We start from the raw sequence: 27,623 nt of genomic DNA, 5'->3' as shown, positions 1-27,623 counted from the left end.
CATTCTATCCTCAACTTAAAGAAGAAAGTACAGAAAACTCCGTCACGGCTGATTGGCCACTGTTATCCCCATGTTGCATACACATGTATTGAGATCAGTTATTTATCTGCAAAAGAACAAATAAATAATGTTGTTTCTCGTCGATGTTCGTCTTTTCTTCTACTTCTATTTCCACAGCATCGGTGATATTCAATCTATGCTTTCCAACAATGGAACAAAAGAAATGTACCAACAACACAACTAACAGCCGACTGATTCATAGAAAATGGCCCCTCCAATAAAGTCCCTAACCCGTGTCCCTTGGCGACCACTGGACAATGGCGATAATGTCTATCCCTGTTTCCCTGTGTGTACATCATCAAATAAATCAACTATGGCAAAAATAAAGATCAGGTGTAAATGGAAGAATCTCCACTCTCCTGGTCTATAAGTATTATATTCTCACTTTCTCTGAGTATTCATGTTCTTCCCTCTGTGTGCGTATGTGTGTTTTGCTGCCTAAATGAATCCATTAGTACCTATATGTGTTGTGAAAGCTCCTAATGGCCTCATGATAACAGCTAAGGCATGATGGGAGGAACAGTGCGAGCCCAATCAGTTTGTTATGTTGGGGAATGTGCCGTCTCTCACTTCCTCTTCCCTCTTCCCAGGAAACACTGTGACGTATCTATACCATAGACTGTATATGATCTATACTCACAGTAGTCGACACTTTTATCTAAAGCAACTTCCGTTAAGTTTAAATTCAATTCGTATCCATGTAAACACGAAGGTTTATTACAAAAAAATATGTTGTTTTTTTGTATCTGTGTCAAAACACCGTTATATGTTATATTTTCTAAATATTGGTACACACACTTAATTTTGAGACCTGGAGGTTCCAGACCACTGGTTTAGCTGATGGAGCTAAAAGTAAGAGCTGACTATTAGCCCTGGCTTAGACTAATCAATGACTGTGTGTGTGTGTGTGTGCGTGCATACCCAGAGAGGCGGGGTCCAGTTTGTTCAGGGGAGCCCAAACCACTGTATCGCCGTTTTTCTCAGATGGAGGATGATGAATGAGGTTGATGAATCGGAAGAATTTAGTTTTTTTACGGACGATGTTTTTGCTTTTCTAGAATCATCATTCATCTCAATTTGTTCAGGCTCAGTCATTTAAAAGACAAGTTGGAACCATAGTTTAGCTCCACAGAGGCTCAGAGGTGAGTGACACTGCATGCTTGGCTTTTCTTAATACTACAGTGCTTCTTCTTTTAGTTCATGTCTATGCAAGGTGATGAGCACAAACTATAAAGTATGTATTGCTTGTTAAATGCTAAAGTGAGATAAAACTCTTAACAGTGGAAAATAAGAGTCTTAATGGAAAGATTATGCCTTAAAAACTATTTAAAGACATAAACTAAAGAAAAGATTGGGGAAGCAAATGCATGACTTAGCTGGATAAATTAGTTTATATATCTGAAAAAAAGAAAAGGTACTGCAGTTTGCACAGTTTCTTTTACAGATAATTTTACTTTATATAGTGAAACTTCCGGAATCAAGTGTTTAAGCAAAGAGTTTTGAGTATAAAAAAGAGTGAATCAGACAGGATGTAGGGAACCACTGTGCAGGTTATCAGCTCATACACTCACATGTGTTTGGACTGTGAGAAAACATTCAAAGCATTCATCTCAACAACAGAGGTTTAAGGGTGGTGATAGAACTTTTTCTTTTATTTCCCTGATAGAAAAAAAATCAAGAGTTTATCCATGTTAGCGGAAGGGGTCGGGGGGGCTAAGTGTTCATCTCCATCATTGTTGATCTGGGTCAGTGGGGGAGGAGTCGTCTTACAGCTGTTACACTCTGCTGGTGTGTGTGCATGGATAGTATACATGTGTAGTGTGTGCAGGCGTGTCTCTCTGTGTGTGTCACTCAACTCTTGGTCATTAATCTGACCCTTCTAACTCTCTGCAGCGATACGGCTTTGTCCTCGCGTGTCAGATTGTTTTACTGCATTTTCATTTTCATAACAGCATGAGCAGATGTTTTACTCTGTGTGTGTGTGTGTGTGTGTGTCTGACTATTTGACCTGGATATTTAGTTAAATGGGACTTAATGGTCCCAGCAGCAGACATCCCATCAGAGCTGTAGACGCATATAAACGCCATGTTGTCACTCTAATAGTGTGTATGATCATGCCATGCCATTTGGGCTGTGAATTGTGCACTTTTTACTCAAATCAAAAAAACCAAAAGATTACTTCAAACAATGAAATGATTTGTTAAATAATTCAAACAAATCATACAAAACTGTAAACATGAGTAAAAGTTTCTGTAGCCATAAGGTGAAATTCAAAATAGTTGGATTTTTTAAAATAAAGGTGTGTGTGTGTGTGTGTGTGCCTGCGCACATGTGCGTGCGTGCATGCATGCATTCTGAGTGTGAGGCAGTAAGTGTCCACCAGGTGTCTCAGTGTGTTTATATAATAAAATGGTGTCAGTAAAGGGAGTCTTCCTCCACATATCACGACTCATATCCCACCAGGACTCTCTTCTCTTTCCCCCTCTATTACTCTGTATTTCTTTTTCCCCTTCCATCCTCCCTTTCCCATTTGCTTCCATTTTAGCCATTTCCCCAATTTCCCCCCCATTTTTTCCTCACCTCTCTTCTCTCTTTCCATCTCCCCATGCTCACCCATGACCGATTGCTTCTAGTGACACCTGGTCCTCCATCCAGTTCTCAGTGAGAACAGATAGAAGTAGCAGGTGAGAGATGAGAGAGATTAAAAGGAAAAAAAAGATGGAGAGAAACACAACTAGAAAGAAAGGCAGCATTGGAGAGACAGTAGGTCAAAGAGCGTTAGAGAGCAATAAAGGCGAGATAGAGAGAGAGAAAGAGAGAGATGATGTGTGTAAGAGAGAGAGTGAAAGGGATGGAGGGAGAAAAGGAGTGAGTGAGGAGGGGTTTAATCCTGCCTGGATTATGGTATAAACTGGTGCCAGAGAGCAGGAAGAGATATGCTGGAGAGAGAGGAAGTCCCACAATCCCTCCATCCATCCATTCATCACTCCATCCATCCGACTCTCCATCCGGTAGAGTTCTCCCAGTGCTGCAGGATTTTGTTTCTGGATCCATGAGACGAGGATGTGAGGTCAGGGGAACGGGACGGCAGAACAATATGAAACTGCAGCAGGATTTCTTTTGACTGTGTGTGTTTGTCCTGCCTTGGGATTCAAAACAACAAGGACTGAACCCACGTAAAGACACAAGTTTACCGGGACATCCCAAGTCTTCTTGGCGTCCTGTAGATGAGGGAGAGGGAGCGTGGAGGAGAGAGGCGGACGATGGGAGGAGTGGAAATAGGATTAAGAGGCGTAGAGAGGGAGCTGTAGGAACATGGCGAGACTCCGCTCTGACTCCTGGTGCGCAGAAGTGACCTTTGACATCGAAGACAACCCAGACTCTTTTGTTCTGCTCAGCTGACATCCACTTGTCCCTCAGACACTTTTCTTTGTGAGGTTTCTCTCAATGCCTCAAAGGAGCGCGTTCAAAGCCTTGACAACATGCCACAGTGAGTAATCTTCTGTGCCATTGTGTCTGCCGTAATTTGGAGAAGTATTTAATCTTCCTGCGACCCACTTTTTTTTCGCTCCAGCCTGCGTTTCTGTTAAAATTAGCATCCCGCATCTCCGGACAGCGCATGGGACTGTTTCCGTCTTTTGTCTTGAGACTTTTAGAGAAGCAGCTCTTAAGTCTCTGCACTTAAAATCTGCAGCTTCTCAGGATCATTTGTTCATTCCTGGAAGTCAAGTTGAGTCCTAAATCTGTGACTGCTTTCAGGATGAGATGCTTTATCTGTTGCCGGATGTCGCACATGAGCTTTCTGGATCCTCCGCTCTTCCTAAGCAGGGTTTGGACTGTCACAGATGCTCTCCATGCTGCTCAGTGACAAACTCAGTCTCTGGACAGTTTCCAGATTTGAACTCTACATGAATGTCTCGCAAGTGGACCTTTACTTTGTAACAATTACTTTACAGGCAAGTTGTCAAAAAAAGTATATATATTTATATATATATATCCTTGTTGCCTTAATGGGTCTGGTCCTATTTTTGTTAGTACTTAATTTCATTGTGATATATGTTTATTGCAGCTATGATCAATCATGGCTGGGCATTGAAACAATATCAATATTTATCACACTATAATTTCAATCAATAGCAATGTCTTGCAGGTTAAATACTTCATCAAGTGTTTGTCATTTAAACTTCAAACTAGTGACATTTATCGTGAATCAAACCACAGAGAATTATCAACCAACTCTGTAGTTCCCCTCAACTTTATTCAGCTTCATAGCAACTTTGAACTTTTAGCTACTTTACTTTCGCTGCTTTCATCAGCATCATTAACAGCTACTTCAGGCAGTGGTGTCCAAAGTAAAAAACACCACCTCAGGTTAAAGTTTTAAAAAATATGCAATTCTTTAATTGAAAGAGTCAAACAATTCAAATAGAAACACAAGCTTTTGATTGAAAAGTCAGAAAGTATTTTATTCATTAACCCTGTCAAAGAAAACGTGTCGAAATGCTGTAAATGTATTTAGAAAACAGGTCAGAATCAGATTTTGTTTCAGCTCCTTTATTTACCCTCAGTATTTGTTGATTGTTGCTGATATTCCCTGACCCTTAACAGACCTTCCCTCCACGAGTCACCATCTAGTTCATTGCACCTTTAACACTCCCCTCTCTCTGCGTTTGCACTGTGACCCGAGCACTCCAAATCTCACTTTGCATTGTCCTAATTCCACTCCTTTCTCCTCTGGAGCCAGCGAGCAACAATCACTGGACTGATGCAAATCGCAGCAGCTGCGGGGATGAACCGCTGGGGTCCGGGAAGAGCCGGGAATGCCACTAAATCGGACCGAAGTGGGCCGCGCGGAGGGAGGCTGATGATGCTGGTGTGGATTATCCTCTTCAGCTCGCTGTGCCTGATGGTCGACGGGCAGATGAAGATCCCACCAGAAACGTGAGTATACCGTGGCATCAGAAACAACCCTGACACAGACTTTTAACCCTGAGGGACTGAACCGCTTCAGTCAGCTCAAGGTTGGAGGTCAGCATGAAGCTACACAGACACAGACAGTACTGAGGAAGCACTGGGTTGTATTAATATATTGTATTGTACTGTATTGTATTAATTAATTCCAACGATCTGACTTTCTACTAAAGTTAAATCAAGCATGAGAACTCACTAAAATCTCCCTTTTATTTACACCTGCACTCTCACCACTATATTATTTTGAATAGGTGAAATAAATGAGCATATACAAAGCCTAGAGTACCATGATTGCATCCTCTCTAACAACGGGACGCAATTAATCTGTAAACACGAGTCTGATGACCACATGGTTCTTTATTAAGACATTACATCAGCTGCTTTACCGGCTCATTTCCGCGTGGACGCCCTGGAAAGCCCACACGCAGCGTTATACCCTCCTAGGAGCCACACGTCACATGGATGAGTCAATAGTGTTCCTTCTGCTTTGGCTCCACACAGATACATATGGGCCATATGGGCACCTGCAGGGTCGAGGTAACTGCCAGAGAATCATACAGCTTCTCTACAGCCGCAGCCAAATAAGTTGAAGTTGATGTATAAATTTGGAAAGTATAATAATAATTCTATTTAAGACAAATTTTTATTTTGCTTTGGCATAGCTGAACACTACGTTTTTATAAGCCATGCATATTTTTGATGGTGATGTTGGTCGGTTGATTGGTCAACTATTTCGGTCCAGACTGAAATATCTTTTATGTGGATGTTCATGACTCCATGATGATGATGTCGAGGGTTTTCATGGAAATATCTGTGAATCTGTCGGATAGGAACTTGGTGCAAACGTTCCTCTGTTCCCGCTCGAAATGAATTATTATCATTTTGGGGATCTCTTAACTTTTTCATCAAACACTATAAGGTTAAAATTAAGTTCTTGGTTTATCCAATACTTGAATTTGTTAAGAAATAGTGAAACTAGTGGTTTGTGTTCTGGTAATTACTGACTAAACATTGATGGGCACGTCAGCATTGCAACGTTGCCATGTATTTCTCCAGTGGATGCGACACAGCCACTAACATGGCTTTAAAGCTGAATTCACATCAAGGTTTGTTATTGCTTTTACACATAAAGTGCAAGGATGGTGTCGACAGAAGGAAGGAACCTGCTCATGAAGCCTGATGGGATTTTTTTTCACACCAAGCATTCTTTTCTCTTTTTTTGTGAGATAAGCGGTCGGGTTTTTCTCAGCTGAACATTTCTTTTGGGAACAGAAACGCTGTGTTTGTTCTCCAGAAACCAGACGAAGCTCTTTTCCCTGAGGCAGTTTTCAAACCTCCTGCTGACGAGAAACACCAACAGATCGATGCTGCGCTGTCAGTCCGTAATAGCCTATTAACTGTGTGTCTGTGTGTGTTAAACGTGAAGGGGGTGGGGGGGCACTGAGAGGGTCGGAGAAACACAAAATGTGTGTTTATAGGTGTATGTCAGTGGTCAGACACAACAGATTTATCAGCCCAAGTCCTATAAACGTATGCACTTTCAGGGCAGGTTTTGTTCTTACCCAGCTCAGAGGGTGTGTGCTGTCACCATAGGCTGGAGCGACTAAGGCAGATTAAAGCTCCAGGCACAGCAGGGTTCAGCAGGCCAATACAGGTCACTGAGCCCAAAGTCCTCCACTCTGCCCATGGAAGATCTGGCAGCAGGCTCCCTCTGGCTCTGGAAGTCAGCGAGGCTATGACTGGAACATCTCAGGCCAAGAAGGTCAAATCTTAAGCCTCTGAGGCAACATTGCTCTGCTGCCCCGAGCAAAACACAGAACTGACAGTGAGACGTCAACAGCGAGGACTCAATCTGAGAAACAACTTGTGTAAAATGAGATGTGACACTAATCCTGATGTTTACGATTTTGTCAGTTTTATATAGATGAATGAATTTTATAAAGACTGTCCAGAAATGAAGCCAAAACAGTCCTGATACCAACCATCTTGCTGATGAAGCGGCTCGACCAATCTCGAGTCAGTCTCAGCTGTCAATCATGACATGACGCCCCTTTTTTATAACATCAAAAAACTAATCAAAACCAAACTTACCAAACATATTAAGACTTGAACATACGTCAGTGCCATAAGAACAAGCTAAAAGGGTTCTGATTGATAGCTGATAACTGATTGGTCAAAACACCGGATCATGTTTCCTGCAGGCAAATCCATCGATTTGCTCAGAATGGTATCCACATGCTGATCATAGGTCTCATCCGGAGTCAAACCATCTATATCATATGATTCAGGGGCCCCTCAGTGGTATACAGGTCTGTTGGTGCAGGAAACCCCCCCACACCAGAAACAGAGGGTCTGTATCTGTGGTAAAATGTAAAACTAATGTCTCACACAACTTTTACTTCTAAACATTGTCACGTGAGCACATCAACAAGTTAACCAAACTACCAGCCATCTTTCAGCACCGACACCACCTGGCCACCACCCTGCCTGCTCACTAGCAGCAAGCTGGCTGACTCCCCATTGGTTGAGCCATCTGTCACATCCTGTCTACGCTCTGACCTCCATCACCTTACCTTGGCTGCATTCACATGGAGGATTTGTAGAATTACTACATGTTATTGAACACCAGATAACCCTTTGACCTGGCCGGCCCGTCAGCTTTCACTGTCACCTTCCCGGTAATCTGTTTTAATCTGTTATAGGCGAATGCAGGGTAACCTCTTAACATGATTGGCTTTACACTGTCATGGTCACCGTCAATGCTCACGGTTTTATTAGCCCTTCTTTCTTTTATCAAGAAGATTTGGACGGAAGGGGAGATCTTTGATTACTGTGTGGCAGCTGCTTTATTCTTTTACTGCAATGTAATAAGTTACAATATGATTGGCTGCACAGCTGTGACTTTCAATTGAGGTGTATTTATCCTGTTTATTGGGATGCATTTCACTAGCTCATATATTATACAGCACAGTCAATTTCTTAATGTGGCAAGGTGACACCGCTTTCCTCCCTGCACGTATTTGATGTGCCAAAATGTAATTTAATGGTGCCTCTTTCCAATAAAACAAACATTTATAAAAGGATATGAGTTAAAGCAGCAGAGGATCTGGACAAAAATGTGTTCATTGAATGGACTGGACTAATATAGCACTTTTCCAGTCTTATCAACCACTCACAGCACATTACAGCACACGTCTAATTCACTTATTCACACACGGCCGTCAGAAGCAATTTGAGGTTGGACAGACTGGAGAAGCCGGGGGATTGAACCACCGACTACCAACCGTTAGCGAACGACCCACTCTCCTGAGCCACAGCCGCTCATATTACATATTACCATCCCGTCTTTACACACCAACAGTATTAAATGTCAGCTAAAAATAAATGTTGTTGCTGTTAATAAGTGTTAACAGTTTTGTGTACCTGTCACTGCTTGTGTGTCCAGGGTGCAGCAGTGGGCCGTGTCCTTTAGCAAAGACATTGCTGCTCTGTCCGCCAGGTACTCTGGAGCCAAGCTGCTACAGAAGGTAGGAGACCACACACAACTGCACTTTAACAAAGACACTTTAACAGACGCATAATACACACATGCTAAAAGAGGCTTCATGCACACATATAGTGCTTTTTTTAAATTTTTTTTACATATAATTGTGATGTTTTCTTGCACGGGCATTTATAGCAAGTTTAGATGCATCATATTGTTTCTGTTGCAGACAAATCAGTGATGTTGTAGTTGTAACGATACTTGTCGTGAGGAATACGACACAGACATGGAGAGATATTGGAGAAACAAACTTCAACGCAGAAAGACAAACGCGCTTCAGAGCGGGTTACAGATCACATGTCCTCATCGCACCAGACTGAGACGGGCGGGGTCTGACTCCATCCCTCCTCCCCCTCCCCTCTGCCGCATCAGCCAATAAGAGCACGGCTGACTGGCATACATTTGCTGTCTAACATCTGCACATGGCCCAGAGACCACTGTGATGACACACTTAATTTATATACGTTTTGCTTGATTCATTGTGCGATATATATATATTTTTTATCATACACAAACACGTACACTAAAAGGTCGTGAAAACACACTATAGCCCTTTGCTGTGGTTTGCATTGCATTTGTTTCTTTTGTGTTTCTTGCCGTAGAGACTCAAGAGGGGGTTATGTTTGTGTGTGTGTGTCTTTGAGTAATTAGGATGTGCGGTCTTTCTCTGCATGCCACCCTGTAGAATCCCTAGCAGGCCTGTTCGCCATCTGCCGCAAACGCACACACACACACATACAAACTGTGTTCGCAGAATGACCATCTCCTTCTACAGCGTACCTTTGTTTTTATTTTACCACACAATTTTCTATTGTAGAGCACAAAATATCAAAACTAAAACCAGCTGCACAGACATTTAACCTGCGTAAAATTGCAGATAAGGTTTAACCTGGATGGTAGAAACAAAGGGGAAGTAAAAGTAATTGTAACACTGGCAGTAAAAGTGATGGTACAGTCCGTTAGGTTACTACATTACAATCAATTGTCACAGTAATCGAAGCAGATGCTATCGTGACAGTATCTGATATTATAGTGTTGTTTAGACATATTCCTCCTTGTTCCAGACGTTGTCTTTTTATTTAACCGGCAGTGTGTAAAAAGCATATATACAGTGCATTTGTTTAATCCTGGAAACGAAAAGCCATTAATCACCCGGCTCTGTCTAATCAATGGCTTTCTCATTATCTGTGGAATGTTTAGCGACGGTGTTTCTTTTTGCCTGAGTAAACCAGAGTGGATACTCAAAATGCTGCAGCTTTGCTTTGGCTTCAAACAGGACTTCATGTGTATTTGCTGTTGGCTCTTTATCATCCTTTCTCTTTTTTTTTACCTTTCTTTGTCTCTCTAATCTGTTTGATTTACTCTGGCTTGCTTTCTCCTGTAAAGGAAATTAAAAAGCATCATCAGGCGAAGTGACAATAGAATATATATCTTTGTTCACTTTGACAAATTGGACATTTAGTTATTTTCCCAAATGGCTTGAATTTTTTGGCCAACAGCCGAAAAAACTTTGTAACTGAGCTGTGGAAGGGTTTTTCTCCATCTGCTTGGGATTGTGCAAACTGAGACATTTTCATTAACAAGTCTCTGTCTTTGACATTTTGACATCACAGTGTTGAGCGAGGATAATAATCTCACTAGAGGTGAAAGAAATGCTGGAGAATGTTCAGTTTATTTTACTGAGACTCCTCGTGCGCCATCATGTACTGTCCGGCAGTAATATACTTATACGCAATAAGAAGGATATTATCTTACAAAAGATAACAAATTTAGTTATAAGTCATTGTTAATATGTAGTAGAATTATATAACTATATTTTCATTATAGTGAAAATTTGACCTTTAGATTAATTTAATTTTGGACACAGCTGTTGTAATTGGTGCACAAACAAAACCATGCTACCGCTCTTTTTAATGCCTTGAACTTAATATTTATGAAAACTAAGTTATGTATTAAACCATCTTGAATCAATATATAACAGTCTCTAAAACGTGCAGAGGTGCAGCATGGAGTAGATGTTTATCTAGTGGCATCACTCTGTCATGATGCAGATTAGAGAGGGGTTCTGGAGTCAGGGCTTGACCCCCATCTGTTATACAATCCTCGTGTTTGTGTGTGTGTGTGTGTGTGTGTGTGTGTGTATCTCTTGCATTAGTGCGCCTCTGCAGTTTGTTATTCTCCATTCTATATTGAGCTGAATATTGTGTGCAAATTCTAAATGGGAAATGTGTAAAAGAAAATCTGCTCCTATATAGAATATATTCTAAGTATATAGAGAATATAATACATAAAAGCTGTGTCTGTTTTGAAGAAATACAAGGACATCGAGGGCATGGTGAAGATTGAGGAGGTGGACGGAGAGGAGCTGGCGAAAAAGTTCGCAGAGGAGATGGAGGAGATGCTCGGGAGGAAGATGAAGTCAGTGAAGGTAAAAACAAACAAAAAGCAAATCATCACAGCAGCAGGTTTAGTCTGTGTAAAGATGGTTTTGTTACTTCCTACATGGTTCCGACTGTTTCCCTAACCACTTGTATTTCCTCACAGAGGTTAGCAGAAGCAGCAGAGGATGCAGATTTATACCACGAGTACAATGAAACACTGGAGGTATGTGACAGTGTGTATGGTATCCACCTCTGTGCACAAATATGTAAAATATATATATACTCTAATAATAAGAGCGTGCGACTTCTGATTTACACCCACATCCCACTCTCCATTGAATCCTTCTTTAGTGTACGTACTGCTATCTAGAAACTGAACTAACACTGATGCAGTATTAAATAAGATGATTTTATTTTACTTCTTTTTCTGTATTTCTAGGTATTCTTCTATTTTTCTAAGTTTTATATAACATCGGAGTAATAATGAGAAAGAGCAAAGATGTAATTTATTACATTTGAGTGACTCTCAATAAAGTATATTTAAGTACACATTGAGCCATAAATAGATAAAATATTATCCACTTGTTTTTATTCTTTCACCTCATTTAACCTGTGTTGAATATACATGACTTATATTCTTTCATAAAGCAAATATGCAAAGAAAAAGTACCCTGTTTAAACATGTCTTCGATATTTCATCATATAATTAATATAAAGCCATCCTCTGTTTTTGTGTTTGTAGTTTGATTATTATAACTCCATGCTGATCAACTCATACGATCAGGAGGGGAACTCGGTGCCGCTGGGAGGAGAATTCCCTCTGGAGGCAAATGAACACTTCAATAAACTGCCAGTCAACACACAGCTGAGCAACATACAAGTCCCCACTAACGTCTACAACCGAGGTAACACACACACACACACACTCTCTCCCTTGTACACACCATGTGGTGCATCCTATTGCCATCAGAATATCTGTCTTGTTCTTTCTGTCACTGTTTCTAGATCCAGACATTCTCAACGGAGCCTACATGTCCGAGGCCCTGAATGACGTGTTCATCGATAACTTCCAGAAGGACCCGACTCTCACGTGGCAGTACTTTGGCAGCGCTACAGGCTTCTTCAGGCTGTACCCAGGTACAGATACGTCCGGGACGTCATGCACGCGTCCAAACAGACTTCAGTGTCTTTCAGTTGCACCTCTTCAAGTGTCGCGGAAGAGCTGCACAAGCCAAACAGAATACTTACACAGCAACTGACAACGTGATGACTCAGTCTCAGCTAAAGTCAGGCTGCTGATGAGCTCTCTTCTGTGTGTGTGTGTGTCTGTGTGTGTGTGTGTGTGTGTGTGTGTGTGTGTGTGTGTGTGTGTGTGTGTGTGTGTGTGTGTGTGTGTGTGTGTGTGTGTGTGTGTGTGTGTGTGTGTGTGTGTGTGTGTGAGGAGTAATTAGCGGAGGATTTGTGACACAGCCTCTTTTACTCATCTGCAACCTCATTCATCACGTTCTCCTCTGACAGCCTGTCACCATCCATCCTTGTTTCTCTAGTCATCCATCCCACCAGCTACCCATGCAGCAGTTTGCCATCTAACCACCAGCTTTTGTTCTCTCTCTCTCTCTCTCTCTCTCTCTCTCTCTCTCTCTCTCTCTCTCTCTCTGTCTCTCCAGGGATCAAGTGGACTTCAGATGAAAATGGTGTGGTCACGTTTGATAGCAGAAACAGAAATTGGTAAGTCCAGATTGAAGCCCGCCTTAGGTCTATATCCTGATCCGAGTCCTACACACAGTCGTCTGATAGTTGAAGATAGTGCTTCTTAGGAGGCCATCATCATGAGTGTTCTGTGTGGGTGGGTTATAGAAGAACCATAACGACTCAACTCAACCTGAGTCCCTTCCACTCCAGTCAACAATCGTCAGGTGCCATTACACGAGGATTCGTTATAAAGGCTGAACATCACTTGTTTCAGAGTCTGACATGTTCTAATCTGCGACTATTTGTCCAGTTGAACATGATGAATCAGCAGCAGAGGAAGTTGGTCCCGACCATAGATTGTATATAAAGATAGAAGACATGACTAGTGTACAGCTCATAAACCCTGCCTCCTCCATGTTGGCAGATGGGACATGGGCCAAACTAAAAAGCCACAATACTTGCATCCTGACACCAAAACAGCGGAATGGGATTTACTCTTTATTAATTTCCTATAGTGTGACATGTGAAAAAGTCTGCTGTCTAAAATACAAGCTAGAGTACCGCCCAGTCTACATCGGTGAACTCCCGTCTGGTTCTCAGACGGAACATGCTGTACGAGACGGGGTAGAGGTGGAAAATTCACCAATCACAGCTGCTGTAGGGGAAATCTCATTGATTCTAATGAGCTTGGGAAATCAGGGGACGGTAGTAAAGAGATGAAGGGAACAGTGGAGGGAGAGAGAGAGGAATGGAGGAACAAATAAAAGGATCAGGCTTGAACTCTGTCTGCTCTGTCTGTCTTCTAGACTACTGGTAAATAACATGCCGACCCTGTTAATGACACAGTGTTGTTTGAGTTACGTTATGATTTGCACTGCTGACAACTCTATTTATCTATCTATCAATATATCAATATATAAATATATCAATCTATCTATCTATCTATCTATCTATCTATCTATCTATCTATCTGTCAGTCTGTTTCTCTAAATTATATATATTTTATATATATATATACAGTATATGCCTTTTTCTCTAAATATTTCTCTCTTTGTATTTCTCTATATGTATTGCTCTCAATTGCTCCCTGTATTTCTCTCTAAATATTTCTTTCCATGTATTTCTCTCTATATATTTCTCTCTATGAATTTCTCCATATTTCTGTATCTATCTCCAGGTATATCCAAGCAGCCACGTCCCCTAAAGATGTGGTGATCGTGGTGGATGTCAGCGGCAGCATGAAGGGACTCAGACTGACCATCGCCAAACACACCATCAATACAATCCTGGACACACTGGGAGAAAATGACTTTGTTAACATCATTGCTGTAAGTGCACACACTCTTAAGCAGACACACACACACACACACACACACACACACACACACACACACACACACACACACACACACACACTATAGACTCACTAGAGTGTGTTTAAGTCCTGATGAGTGTGACATAGAGATTAACACCCCCCATGTACAGTCATGCAAACAAGCAGGTACAGTAAAGACATTCAGGTAGACAGATGTATTTATCTATTTTTTGGGAGTCACATCAAAGTTTCCAAATTCACCTTGTCTTTTGGTTTTCTCAGGATTTGGCCACGTGTAACACTACAACGACAAAGTGGTGTAATAAGCATGGTTAATCCCAGTATTACTGTGTGTGTAATCATACGCCCGCAGCAAATCCGCTGCCCTTAAGCTGTTTCGACACAGAATTTAAAGCTACACTCGTCACAATGGAGTCACCCTGCAACAAAATGAAAATCTGTGTTTTACAATGAGATATCCTCAGTGAGCCCACTTTTTATTGTTTAGAATAACATCTAGTCATTTGGCTTTAAATTGACTTGACATGACCTTTTAATGAGTAACAGTAAGAGTAAAGTAAATAAGATATAAAGAAAGAAACAGATATAAAGTAAGTAACACCACCACAGCACACTTTATCTACGAAGTAGTATTATATGTTTATATCTTTCTTTTTTATTCAGAAACAGATTTTGGCGAAACTGAATAAGTGTAAAATAGTTATATTGTGATATTGAGAATGATTGATATGAAGGTGATGAAACTGAACTCTTCTTCATCACCTGTTATGAAAGTTGATTGTGCTCATAATTGATTTTATAATGGATCATGCTGATTATTGACTGCATTGATTTATACAGTATATTTGGTTTCTCTCTCCAGTACAGTGATTATGTTCGTTACGTGGAGCCCTGCTTCAAGGGCACACTGGTACAAGCTGATCTGGATAACCGGGAGGTAACACAGTCACGCACCCACACACACTCACCATGCAAGCACACACACACACACACGCTCACACAACTAATTAAATCGCTTGACCTCTCCTAACCTATTAATCACGAGCTGTTATCTCGCTAATACTCTAAAGTCATCAGCTGTCATCAGATTACAGCTAAAACATTACTGTAAATGTGTGTTTTCACAGTTACAAAATATTAATTACAGGATTAAACCACTTCATGTCTGTTAGAGTTTTAACACTACGGGTATTTTTTCCAGATTCTCTCCTCATTTGTCTTGACCCTACATTTCTCTCCTCTTATTCCCCATTGTCATCTTCTTTCTTCTTTTCCTTCGCATCTTTTTAAATTTCCACCTTTCGAGTCTCATTGCTTCATCGCTGCTGTTATCATTTCTTTTTTCCTCCTCATCTGTCGTTTTTTCCATTTTGTTTTTCCGAGAACCCGCTCTGTTTTCTCAGTTCTCTCCTCTGTGTGTGAGTGTGTGTGAATTATGTGTTGGATGTATGCCCTACTTTCACTCCCCCCCCTCACATGATGGCAGATCAGGTAAGGTTGCGGGCTGCTCACAATTTTAAGTAGGACACATGACCTGTCAGCAAGGGATTTGATTGGCTGAAGGCCTTGAGAGGCCGGCTGTAACAGAATGGGCTTACAGATGTTGGCTGACATACTTATGCATCAACTCACGTAGCGAACACATGAACAAACATTAACAGGAAGAATTGTTTATTTTTTCCCCCCCTATTTTCAATAACAACTGTATTTAACTTATTTACTCCCACTGGAGGTAAGAATAACGTAGCCGTCATGAAACTAAAACTAAAAGAGATTAATGCGTTAATGCAGTTTTGTTAATATTAGGTTTGCATAACGGTTTGGCAGAAAATAAGACCTACTCTAAGTTCCTATATTCCCCTTTTTCTTTTTTTGTTTTGGCAGAAATATGCCTATTTTAGAATATTATCTTATGTTTATGTCATTTAAATATTATTATATACAGTGTAAAACTAGAAAAATGCAGAATAGATATTTAGTTTTTGTTACTTTTTATTTCAATTGTAAGTGATTGCTGTTTTTTCCACATTACACAGTTTACACATAGTTTCATATTTACAGTATCTTTAGAACTATCATATGTTCTAAATTTTATAAGGGGATATCAAATTCTGTTAAGAGCCCAGTGATGTCCATCTGTGGTTTACACAGCAGTGCAGCCATTTATCACAGTGTGTGTCTGTGTGTCAGTATATGCTCACGTTGATTACATCCTGGTGGACATAGGGACTTTGCTGTAATTTGTCGGAGTTCCAGGAAGCGGGAGATGATCCCTCCTTTACTCTCTTTCCCTCACTTCCTCATGATTTCTCTCTCTCTCTCTCTCTCTCTCTCTCTCTCTCTCTCTCTCTCTCTCTCTCTCTCTCTCTCTCTGACCAATTCACCTGCATTTACTAAAAAAAGTTTGATCCAGGGTTTAGTGATAATGTCAGTTTTCTTGTTTATTCTCTCTCCAGCATTTCAAGATTTTGGTTGAAGAGCTTCATGTGAAAGGAGAGGGCAAAGTGAAATATGCAATGAAAGAATCTTTCAAGATTCTCAATGAGGTACAGTACGTCCCCACTTTGCAACAACCATAGAGACTGTTATCAACAATATGCTAAATCTCAGGCGAGGAGGAAAGAGAGTTTACAACTCACAGGTCTGTCTTCAGTACAATGTCTCAGGATTGAATACCTTGTGTGTGTCCTTGTGTCTTAAGGCTGCTGCACTGGGCCAGGGCAGCCTGTGTAACCAGGCCATCATGCTGATTACAGATGGAGCCATGGAGGACTTCCAGGAGGTTTTTAAGGAGTTCAACTGGCCAGAACGGAGGGTATGGCACACGCTCTCACACGCAAGCATGAATAACAGCAGGCACCAGTGAGATGTACTGTGAACACACTAAAACACCAGCCATGATTTCTTACATCGTACTATATAATTTATTTGCTTGTCTCTCCAGGTTCGAGTGTTCACCTACTTAATTGGACGTGAGATGACATTTGCTGATAATGTCAAATGGATCGCCTGCAATAACAAGGGTACAAACAGAGTGCTTTTTCCTTTATGTTTTTCTACTACAGATGAAACCTTCATAATCCACATAGAGAAGCTGAGTCACGTCAGCAGGAAGATAAATACACGTGAAATCTTCTGCAAAAATCACATGCGTGCCTAAGTCTGAAATTAAAAAAAGTGTTCCCCTCTAATGTTTAGCTCAGATAAAAGGTCTCTTTGCTCCGGCAGCTGATGTAAGTAGGTATCAGGTGCTGCCCTCTTGTGAATTACATGGGGTCATGCAGCAGCAGCTCAGGCCCGAATATAATCACTTTATCCCGCTCTGAGCACATCAAAACCCTTGACTAAATACCTGATTATCAGCACAGATACACTGTAAACACATTCCCGGCCAAAAAATATAATATCTGTGTGTGTGTAATGGGTAACAGGTGCACTCCCTTCTGTTGTGCACACTGGCAGTGGCCTCTGCCAACAACAAAATGTCATAAGCAGACAAACATGCTTAATGTTGCACTCATCCAAAACCTTTCTATATGCAGTTTCAGTCGTATAAGAGAGTCTTTATAATAATAATGATAACAGCAATAATAATAACAGCTCTACTTCTCTTGAGGTGATTTTACAAAGGGGAAAAGGGTGTCCAATATTCTCGTATTCAATTCCTGGCAGTGCTTCAGTCGCCTGTTGTCACTGAGCAGCTTCACTGCAGGTATCCCATTGACGTCACTGTCTTCCACTTGTAGAAATGCCATGAATCTAAGACTAAACCTGGCTTTAAAGAACATCAAAAGCACAGTAGTCGCATTAGCGGGACATTAAAACTGTGTGTTTATTTTATTTTTTTCCATTTCAAAAAACAGCTTAGTGCCTTTTGGGACCACAATATTTTCTGATGCCTGATAAATAAACCTATTGCTCCTGAAATAATCCTGGAGGCAGAAAGATTAAAAACAGTGTGGTGAATAATTTGCTTGCTGAAATGTATGAGTCCTGGGTTTTCCATCTGTCTGGTATGTTTGTGTCCTGCAGGTTACTACACCCACGTCTCCACGCTGGCTGACGTGCAGGAAAACGTTATGGAGTACCTCCATGTTCTCAGCCGGCCGATGGTCATCAACCATGATCATGACATCATATGGACCGAGGCCTACATGGACACTGTGGTGAGTCTGTTGTATCTAGACTTCTATACATGTAAATACTTCTATAACTACAGTCCAAAAAGTCTGAGACCAATTCCCTGTTGTGCTCAGCTACCATCAAGTGCTGTACTTAATAAATCTACTTGCATTAAAGTCAAGTACACAACAAAGTAAATGTTCTTTGTTACATCCCACTGCTACACATACATAAAAGTAATCCAAAACAAAGAAAGTATTTAGCGGCCCTTGAACAATGTAATCAATTACTAATTACTCATTGCTTCATAAAATACATTACTTTATTACACATCTGTGAACAGGTGCTACTCCACCATCTGCCTCCTGTATTTCTTTATCTCTTCATCTTCATCTTCCTCTTCACCTGCACCATGTGTGTTGTATCTTTTCACCATCATTTCACGCCTCTTGTTTCCTCCATCTCCTCCTTCAGTCACCAATCACAGAAAAGGTAATGGCACTATCATTATAATAGTAATATTTACTATCAACTACAAACTGTTTGTGGTGGTTTCTATTAGTTTCTGTCTTTTCAGCATTAGCTTCAAATGCTAAAGTTAGCCTAGCTGATCCTTGAGTAAGCTAGCCTAACTTACCCTTCATTAGTTTTCCACCTAACACCTGCTAATGTGCTGCTTTGTCACTGGTACCTGAGTTTAGAACATCATCTTCTCTACTTTATTTTTTATTGAACTAATTCTGCTGGAGTATATATTTATTTTTCAGCTAACGATGCTTAGCCTCTCTTTTCTTTCATTTTGAAATGTTAGCTTGAAATTTGACCTTTGTAAAATTTTAGCTTGATGTAACCTTCACATTGATTTAGTTTATATGTATGAACCAAATGAAATGTATTGATTAGCCTTGTGTTTACAGCTAACAGCTAACAGTTGCTAGTGGTTTCAAGTTGTTCATGGTTAATCTTGCTTCCACCATTAGCTTTCAATGCTAACGTTGTTTTAGCTCATCCTCTAGTAATCTAGCCTAGTTTATCACCAACATGTTGCTACTTAGCTTTCAAGTTGTCCCCACCATCTTATTTAACTAATTTAGTACAGTTTTCACTTTATTAGCAAATATATGTAAAATGGTAGCTTGATGCAATGTTTACGTTGTTGGTCGCTCTTTGGTTTACATAAAGTTACCAAGTGGAAGATCGCCCATCTGCTGGCTTCATTTCAACTTGTGTGTTTTTGTGTTTCCAAGCTGTTCGATACTCAGGCCCAAAGCCTGCTGCTGATGACCTCAGTGGCCATGCCTGTGTTCAGCAAGAAGAAAGAGACTGTAAGTTATCACCATTAACACTCAGCTGACTGTAAGAAAGAGCTCATCTTCACAAGAGAATCAGAATATGAACCTCCTGTATGTGTCCTGTAGTTGTCTCATGGGATTCTGCTGGGAGTGGTGGGAACTGACGTGGCCCTAAGAGAACTGATGAGATTAGCTCCTAGATACAAGGTAAATCATCCACTGTGTCCTCGCACAACGGAACAACACACACACTGTGCTGATTCTATTGTGTATGTGATTCTTATTTATCTCTGTCTTTCAGTTGGGTGTCCATGGTTACGCCTACCTCATCACTAACAACGGCTACATCCTGTCTCACCCTGACCTACGACCGTTGGTACAGACAAATATTGTGTTATACAATGAATTATTGCAGCTGACGAACTGTTGTGTCTCTGCTCTATTAAATTGATTGACCATGCGTGTTTAAAAAATACTTATTTTGCTGATTGTGCATCTGCATATGTGTGTGTGACAGTATAAGGAGGGGAAGAAGTTAAAGCCAAAACCCAACTACAACAGTGTTGATCTGTCAGAGGTGGAGTGGGAGGACACTGAGGAGAAAGTGAGAAACACACTCACACTCTCTTCTTTTTTACTATATTTACTGTGGATGTGGATTTATAGTACAACATAATGTAATTCTGAAACTGCTGTGTGTGTGATGTATGTGTTTTAGCTGAGGACAGCCATGGTGAAAGGAGAAACTGGAACGTTATCTTTAGACGTGAGAACGTCAGTGGATAAAGGAGTGAGTACTCTTGTGTTCATGAGTGTGTCTGTGTGTTTGAGGAGAGCAAGATTTCCCCTCTTTCCTCCTCTGGGATTTTATTGTTCATTTTCTTATGCTATCCAACTTTTGTTTCCTTATTTTACTCATGTTTTATTTATGTTATTAGTCCTTTTGTACTTTCTATAACTTCTGTACAAGCTGTCTATTTTCTCTGCTTTTATTATCCTTTTTATAAACTCTGTTTCTCTCTTTGTCGCCCACAGACGAGAGTGATGTTCCTGAAGAATGATTACTTTCACACCGTCCTCAATGAGACGCCATTTAGGTTTGTCGGATTGCTTTTAGCAGGATTAATGTGTTATGGTTTATATTATGTAAATGTTATTATCACCGTATCCAACAACCATGAAATAATTAATAGCAAAACATAGAATTCTTTTTAAGCAATACTTTCTGTAGCCTGTTTCTATTTCTAGCCTGCTCGGAGAAATAACAAATTCTTATTGTTGTAAATATTTATGAGGTCTACAGTGCTTACTATGATTCATTCTGCCTGTAACATTAAGGTTGTTGTCACAGTATATCTTTTTTTGTCTTGTCTGTGTTTGACAGTCTGGGTATAGTGTTAACTCGGGGGTATGGACAGTATATCTTCATTGGCAACGTCTCTGTTGAAGAAGGTAAATCTTTTTCTCAGTTTATCTTTATTTGTGTATGTGAACCTTTCTTACTCATCTGAACTCTTGTTGGGGTTTTTTTTGTTTCCCTTCAGGTCTTCATGACTTACTGGCTCCAGATCTGACCATAGCCAGCGAGTGGTGAGTTGAAATCATGAAACATGAATATTTTGTGTATAATGTATAATATGTATGATAGGAGATTTTCATGAAAGTATATTTCTGCTGTACATTTTTGCTCACGTACTTGTGTGTATTTGTAGGACATACTGTGAGACTGACATTGACCCAGCCCACCGCAAGCTGAATCAGCTGCAGGCTGTGGTACGATACCTCACTGGCAAAGAACCAGATTTGGAGTGTAAGTAGACACTTCACCTCATGATCTTTTATCACATGTACACCAGAAATGAAAAAGTAAAAAAAAAAAAAAGTTTTTCTTTCCCTATTCCTCTGTAAGACATTAACATAATTAAAAGATTTATGTTCATCTTCCTCTCTGGTTTCTTTTTACAGGTGATGTGTTGTTGTTGCAACAAACTCTGTTTGATGCTGTGGTCACGGCTCCTATGGAAGCTTACTGGACCGCCCTTATGCTTAATACATCTGGGTGAATATTACACACACACACTTACAACAACATCTTTTACATTATTAAAAGTTATATATTTACTAATATTTACCCTATATTACCTCTATTTTCTCCACCTCTATCTTTTCATTTTTCTTCCTCCCTCTCCCTCTATCAGTATGGACGATGGAGTAGAAACAGCGTTCCTGGGGACCCGTTCAGGCCTGTTGAGATTCCAGCGGTACACTGGTATTGAGAAAAGGGTTGCTAAGTAAGTAAGAAAAACACACGTTTTGTTTATTAAAATTAAATACCATCCCATGAAATCTGACACATTATCATGTGCACAGCCAAAACATTTATATTTGCTGTTAAAACTGTGTATGTGACTGTCAGCAGTGACATATGTTTGAATTGCAGTAAAGTGTGAGTTCTCCCTCTGGTGGTCAATAAAAGAAATGCATTCATTAATCCAGACAAGCAATGTTTGATGACATATAGTTTTTTTTAAAATTAGTTGTTATATTTCAGCTTTTCTTTAATTTGAAAGCATCACTGTAGATTACTTTTTTGTTATTTTCTTTATTATTGTATTACTTATTTTACGCCATAGTGTAGTATGTTTTATTCACCCTCTTTTTCTTCCCTCTGCTATTTCCAAATCTTCTTGTTCTTTCCAACTTATCCTCACTTCCCTTCTTCCTTCTGATGGTTTCTTATCATTTTAGGAAGTGGATAGTAGGTTTTTCTTCAAGGTTATTTTTGTCTCTCCCCAGGTCTTTCCTGACCTCCACAGACAAGGAGAATATGTTCACACTGGACCATTTCCCAGTATGGTACCGCAGAGCAGCCGAGTACCCAGCTGGACAGTTTCTATACTACATGCCCAGACAGGACACTAGAGGTATAGGAAACACCTTTAATGAGCAAACACACACACTCATGGGCACACAAAATACATGTTGTGCTCTTTTTTTGTTTCCAATTTTAAATCTTTCAGTGGGAGGATAATTTTGTTTATAGCCACTGGCTACAACTGCTCCTTCTGTTTACTTCATTGTGAATTGATGCAGTTTGTATACATGGTTTCTTACACAGGTTTGGAAAGATCTTCAGCAGCTCCAGCCTGACAACTTTAACAACTACTGTCATCGCATTTCTCATCTCACTAACACCTAACTCCATTTTCAATATAGCTGAGAAATTAAGTCGTAAAAAAAGATGTGATCTGCTGATGTTCCTTTGTGTCATTAGCACATTAGGGCGTAATTTAGGTGATTTAATTAAACAAGTTTGCTTTAGGCAGCAACAAAGGACAGAAATGGGTGCAATGAGTATGATCTTTTAATTCTGCTCTAGCAAATCATAGAGTGCAGGGTGTGTGCATAAATCCATTTCCTCACTTACTTAAATTAAACCTAGTTTGCTGCAGTTTCATATATACACATGAGTTTGAGGCTTGTAAACTAAACTCAAACTCAAATAGAGTAGCTACTTTATTGTATGTACTGAATCTATAAATGATTTAAACCCTGATACTACATATAGAAGATGAGGCTTGAGGGTCTATTTCTAAATCCTATATAAAGATGATGATAAATGTTTCATGATATTTTTACATGAAGACAATGAGACATTATCATACCACCATTATTAATTATCATTAATGTCAGACGTTCAAACATAAAATAGTCCTCTATAATTATTAGGGTGACAGTAAATACAGTGTGTTGTGCTCAGATGTGTTCAGGGACTATGAGGCTGACTATAGCGCAACCTTAAGTGCTGAGGAGGTGGAGCACCAAGCGGAGGAGGGAGGGAGAAAACGGAGGAGGGCAGAGGAGGAGGAGGGTATAGGAAAACTTACTGATACTTGGCATGCCTCCTCTTTTTGAATAATCCTTGTTATGTTCTTCCTCACTCCTGATTTCAAAGCATGGGGAGTGCTGTGGTCACTGTTTTCCATTTAGTCACCTTTGTTTTTAAGAGTTTTCTTCTCTTTCCGTCTCTTTTTTCTCCTCTGTTTCATTCCTCCTTCTCTCTATCTTTTGGTCACTGCATGAGCATGCAATTTAAAATATGAGAACCTCCTCTCCTCTCTTAGGGACTCAGTAAGGTTTTGAAACATTTGTACTATACTGATTCTATGAATTGTTGGAAAGTCAGGATCGTGTTTCTTCAGTTGTTGTGATTATTGTTTTCCTTTTCTGTATGTGACAGTATAATTAATCCCATTACAGAGTTTATAAATTCATGACTGTCATGCAGGCATTGAAGGGATGTATAACAGATCATAGACTGTTTATAAAGATGAATGACACAACTCTACTATGAACTATACTGCAGCCAGCCACCAGGGGGCAATCAGGATCCTCTGGCTTTACTTTTGAGGAGCTGTCATTGTCATCCATCTTTATTTACGGTCTGTGCAACAATACTAGGCACATGGACATATATACACACAGATAATCCTTCTGTTATCGAGTGTAAGTTGATTAGCTGTTATAATCTGTATTACATAATGCTTATAATGGTAACCTGGATGGAATCTGTGGCTTGGTGACAGTTGGCATCTGCTGGCATGAAGGCTGTGAATAGACTCACAGACAGGGAATTCATGAGTTCATTAAATATTACCTGCCTTGTCCAAGTCTGTTACTGTTAGTCTTATTTTCAAACACATTTTATGTGTATCTGCCCCATAGCTGTCACCATCCCTGTGAGTGCTGTAAAAATAAATATCTCCTTTTTGCTTTGTATGTGTACATATGCTCATGCATGTGTCCAGGGCTATTGTGTACTTGTGATGTGCATGCATGCAACCATGCTTCTATATGCATGTGTTGATTAATTGATCGATTCTAGCTAATTTTGTGTGTTGCTCTCCCAGCAGGGCCGATAGTGATCTCTACCACTGCAGTCACTGTGACCGTGGGCAAGAAAACTGCCATCGCTGGAGGTAGGATGAGGATTTTTGTTCAGATACACTCTCTTACTTTCTGTCTTTACACACACGCTTTGTTCCACTGTTACATCCTTTTGTGGCTGACATTTGAACTTGCTGATTGGATGGTTATTTTGGGTCATATCTCCGTCCAATCACTTGCCTGGGTTGTTGGTAACTATTTGCCACGCTGGTAGGTTATGCTTTGAGATTGAGAGATTGTTTGAACAAGTACAGCTTGTTTACATTTGGTGGTGATTTAGGATTATTAGGTTGTAGTCACTGGAGACCTGATATCAGCCAATAATATTGACCTGCTGATGTGTCAGTCAAGCTCTGATTGATGATAACATGTGCTACATGTGCTGTTTCCATTGTCCTCTAGTTCATAGTCTATGGATTTGTTTAACTGCTTCCTGTTGTGTGGGCTGTTGTGTAATGTGTTTGACTGATCAGTCATAATTATCTAATTCAGCAAGACTCTGTGTTTGTGGGTATGTGTGTGTGCATCTTCTAGTGTATACACTTAGTTTCTCATATCATTGAAAGACAGACAGCATAATTTTTTTTTATTAAGTATATAGTGCTAAATCATACATGATGAGAGAGAGAGAGAGAGAGAGAGAGAGAGAGAGAGAGAGAGAGAGAGAGAGAGAGAGAGAGAGAGAGAGAGAGAGAGAGATCATGCAGATCATCATTGATAATAATAATAATGATGAGTGTTGAGTAGTCTTGGCATATCCGGATTCTGCAGCACCAGAGTCAAAGATACCTGCTGAGATTAGGACAGGGAGGAAAAGTACAGACTACAGGAGAGAGCAGACACCCAGTTAATGACAGGCGCTAGTGTTATATAAATACACAAGGTTAGTGAGAGAGGAGAAGGTGAGAGAAGTGTTCAGTGCATCATGGCAGTTTATTTAAGCAGCCAAGGTCTATAGCTGTCATGACGCTGAGCCTTAAACTCTGAAACACAGTGAAAATCTTTGGGGGGATTTTCTGTTTAATGTCATTTTAGATCATGGACACTATCTTATTTATCTGTGTGTTTGTGTTCGGTTGTTTCACACTGAGTTCTGTTTCCTTTTTTATTTTGAAATTATGCTCCTTGTTTGTCTCCAGCTCTCAGACTCAAACTGGGAGCTGGTTCCTCTGGAGAGGAGCCTGGTAGCTGAAGGCTCCTCCGTCCATTCTTCAAAACTCAAGTAGGCCTGCAGTTTGACAACAAAGTGATCTATAAGGATAATATGGTACTAGGAGCTTGGTCATTATATGTTGCTCAGACCTTTTATTGTAGGTTATTATTAAATGGTCCATTTCTGTACCAGATGATAGAACAAGAGTGAGGGTGTGATTAAATCATCTGGAAAAAATCATGTTATATGTGAAAATGGAAACAGGGAGAGAAAGGAGAAGTGAGAAATAGTTACAAATAGATGTGTTTCTCTCTTTTAACCTCACTGCCTCTCCTTCTTAATATTCCTCTCCCTCACTTTTGCATCCCTCTTTCTCTCTTCCTGTTTAGGAACATTAACGTCACTGTAGGTTGAAAGTAGATTGTTAGTAATCCTAGAAAATAGAAATGGCAGACAGATCTGAAACAAGTATTGTATCTAAGAAAAAACATCAAGATTAAGTTTAAGATTTGTAATAAGTCAAGTAAAGATGGTTTTTCGGTTTTGTGTGTGCTGATAATAGAAATATTCCAATACCATTATTCACTCACTGGCACTGATTCTGTTACCTGGGCTTTGCATTATGGCCAATACCGAGTACTGATCTGATACAAGTGCATATAAAAGGATACCAACTTATATAACATAATTTCACAGCTGTATGCTGCTAACCCTGTATGGAAGTGATGATTGCTACCGTCGTGTTGCACTAGTGTTGTAATTTGCAACTATGGAGCAATTGCTATTTTCAGGCGGGGAAGAAGAAGTGATTTCTGGGAAAAGAAAATTGCATAGCATACTCTGCATTTTCAGCAGTATCGGAGGCATTTCTGGATGCTGGTATTTGAACATTATATGATGATGATGATCAGTTAGAGGTTTAAAGTCACAGATCACCCAGTGATCACTGCATCACTGGATGTCAAGTTGAACAACTTTGCTACCAGCTGCCTCACTTTAACAAGAACACAGCGGGAAAAGCTATATCAATGTTTTATAGACTTGCTCTATCTGACTTTCTTTTGCAGGCACACACACACACACACACACACACACACACACACACACACACACACACACACATATGACTCACGGTTTCTCCCCTCAGACACTCTTCTTTGCCCTGTTAAACCCTCAAATACATCTCTCTCTCTTTTAGCCACTCTCTTCCTAAGCTGTCAAACTTCTCTTCCTAACCCTGCTCATCCTTTTCTCTCTGTCTTTCTCTCCCCTTGTTACTCTCTTTTTCCTGTCACTGCAAGGCGTTCTCGTCCAGAGTTACATCTTGGACATATGGGGATCAAATATTCAATAGCTCTGCCTCTTGAAGGGCTACACCAGCAGCACTGCACTGTACCCACCTACAGAGTTTGGCATTGGCATTGGCTTGTATGAGTGTGTATTAACAGCGACAGGCCTTGATCTAGTGTTTTAACATGTCTAGATGTAAATATCTTATGGCGGCACAGACATTAGCAGACACTTATGTTCTGTCTATCTGTCTGACAAATTACATTAAATATGTTCTAGAATAAATCTGACATTCCCTTTATGATGAACACAATAGATAAAAAGCTTGTATACAATGGAGCTGTCTGTCACTGAGCTGAAAAAGTTGTTTCTGATGAAGCAAACATTACAGGTAATGGCAATGGGCGGTTTAAAGAAATTGTGATTCCATTTCTGACCACTGAGTGTCAGTGTTTGTCTGAATAGAAATTGGTCAGTTGTCCACCACTGAATGAGCGAGTTTTGTGTTAAGCTTTCATGCTGATTCTGTGGCAGATTCAATTTCTCTTTCTGTGATGAACGCCAGGGATTTGGTATTTCAGAGGCTGATCCAAAATCAATCAACGGTGACCACAAAAACACTGTGTTTATGCCGTTCTGAGGCTCAGCTATGGATTAGTATAGCTCTGTGGCAGAAGTGACAGGCTGTATGTAAATAAACCTAATACGCTCCGCTGACAGAGAAACAGACTGAGAGAAAGAGAAGGGGAGCTAAGTAGGTAAATAGAAAGCAAGACAGAGAGTTGGGAAAAAATAAAGTGCTGAGAGACATGGTGGGCATGTCAGGAGGAGGAGA

General features: G+C 40.2%; 1 protein-coding gene across 8 annotated transcripts in view; it reads left to right on the top strand.

The window, feature by feature from the left end:
• Nucleotides 1-2,894: 2,894 nt before the first annotated feature.
• The window catches only part of cacna2d4a (calcium channel, voltage-dependent, alpha 2/delta subunit 4a), a 75,462-nt gene continuing 50,733 nt past the window's right edge, over nt 2,895-27,623 (top strand). Inside the window, exons 1-29 of one of the 8 annotated variants that reach the window (XM_034578964.1) lie at nt 2,895-3,550; nt 3,820-4,016; nt 4,805-5,001; nt 8,477-8,558; nt 10,887-11,003; nt 11,120-11,179; nt 11,699-11,861; nt 11,962-12,093; nt 12,624-12,684; nt 13,826-13,976; nt 14,847-14,921; nt 16,441-16,530; nt 16,686-16,799; nt 16,929-17,007; nt 18,017-18,150; nt 19,354-19,431; nt 19,525-19,605; nt 19,700-19,774; nt 19,916-20,002; nt 20,117-20,188; nt 20,434-20,495; nt 20,783-20,850; nt 20,943-20,988; nt 21,111-21,208; nt 21,364-21,457; nt 21,597-21,689; nt 22,195-22,322; nt 23,159-23,269; nt 24,309-24,377. In XM_034578964.1, the coding sequence (XP_034434855.1) occupies nt 3,906-4,016; nt 4,805-5,001; nt 8,477-8,558; nt 10,887-11,003; nt 11,120-11,179; nt 11,699-11,861; nt 11,962-12,093; nt 12,624-12,684; nt 13,826-13,976; nt 14,847-14,921; nt 16,441-16,530; nt 16,686-16,799; nt 16,929-17,007; nt 18,017-18,150; nt 19,354-19,431; nt 19,525-19,605; nt 19,700-19,774; nt 19,916-20,002; nt 20,117-20,188; nt 20,434-20,495; nt 20,783-20,850; nt 20,943-20,988; nt 21,111-21,208; nt 21,364-21,457; nt 21,597-21,689; nt 22,195-22,322; nt 23,159-23,269; nt 24,309-24,377 (2,728 nt within the window). In that variant the 5' untranslated portion in view covers nt 2,895-3,550; nt 3,820-3,905. Of the gene's footprint in view, nt 4,017-4,800; nt 5,002-8,476; nt 8,559-10,886; nt 11,004-11,119; nt 11,180-11,698; nt 11,862-11,961; nt 12,094-12,623; nt 12,685-13,825; nt 13,977-14,846; nt 14,922-16,440; nt 16,531-16,685; nt 16,800-16,928; nt 17,008-18,016; nt 18,151-19,353; nt 19,432-19,524; nt 19,606-19,699; nt 19,775-19,915; nt 20,003-20,116; nt 20,189-20,433; nt 20,496-20,782; nt 20,851-20,942; nt 20,989-21,110; nt 21,209-21,363; nt 21,458-21,596; nt 21,690-22,194; nt 22,323-23,158; nt 23,270-24,308; nt 24,378-27,623 lie in introns of all 8 variants that reach the window. The other 7 variants (XM_034578965.1, XM_034578963.1, XM_034578967.1 and 4 more) reach the window with 7 other exon arrangements.

The sequence above is a fragment of the Hippoglossus hippoglossus genome, chromosome 23 (genome assembly GCF_009819705.1).
Source record: "Hippoglossus hippoglossus isolate fHipHip1 chromosome 23, fHipHip1.pri, whole genome shotgun sequence".
In the NCBI taxonomy this organism is placed as follows: domain Eukaryota; kingdom Metazoa; phylum Chordata; class Actinopteri; order Pleuronectiformes; family Pleuronectidae; genus Hippoglossus; species Hippoglossus hippoglossus.
The sequence above is the reverse complement of the archived record's forward strand: the minus strand, read 5'-3'. Positions and strand labels throughout refer to the sequence as shown.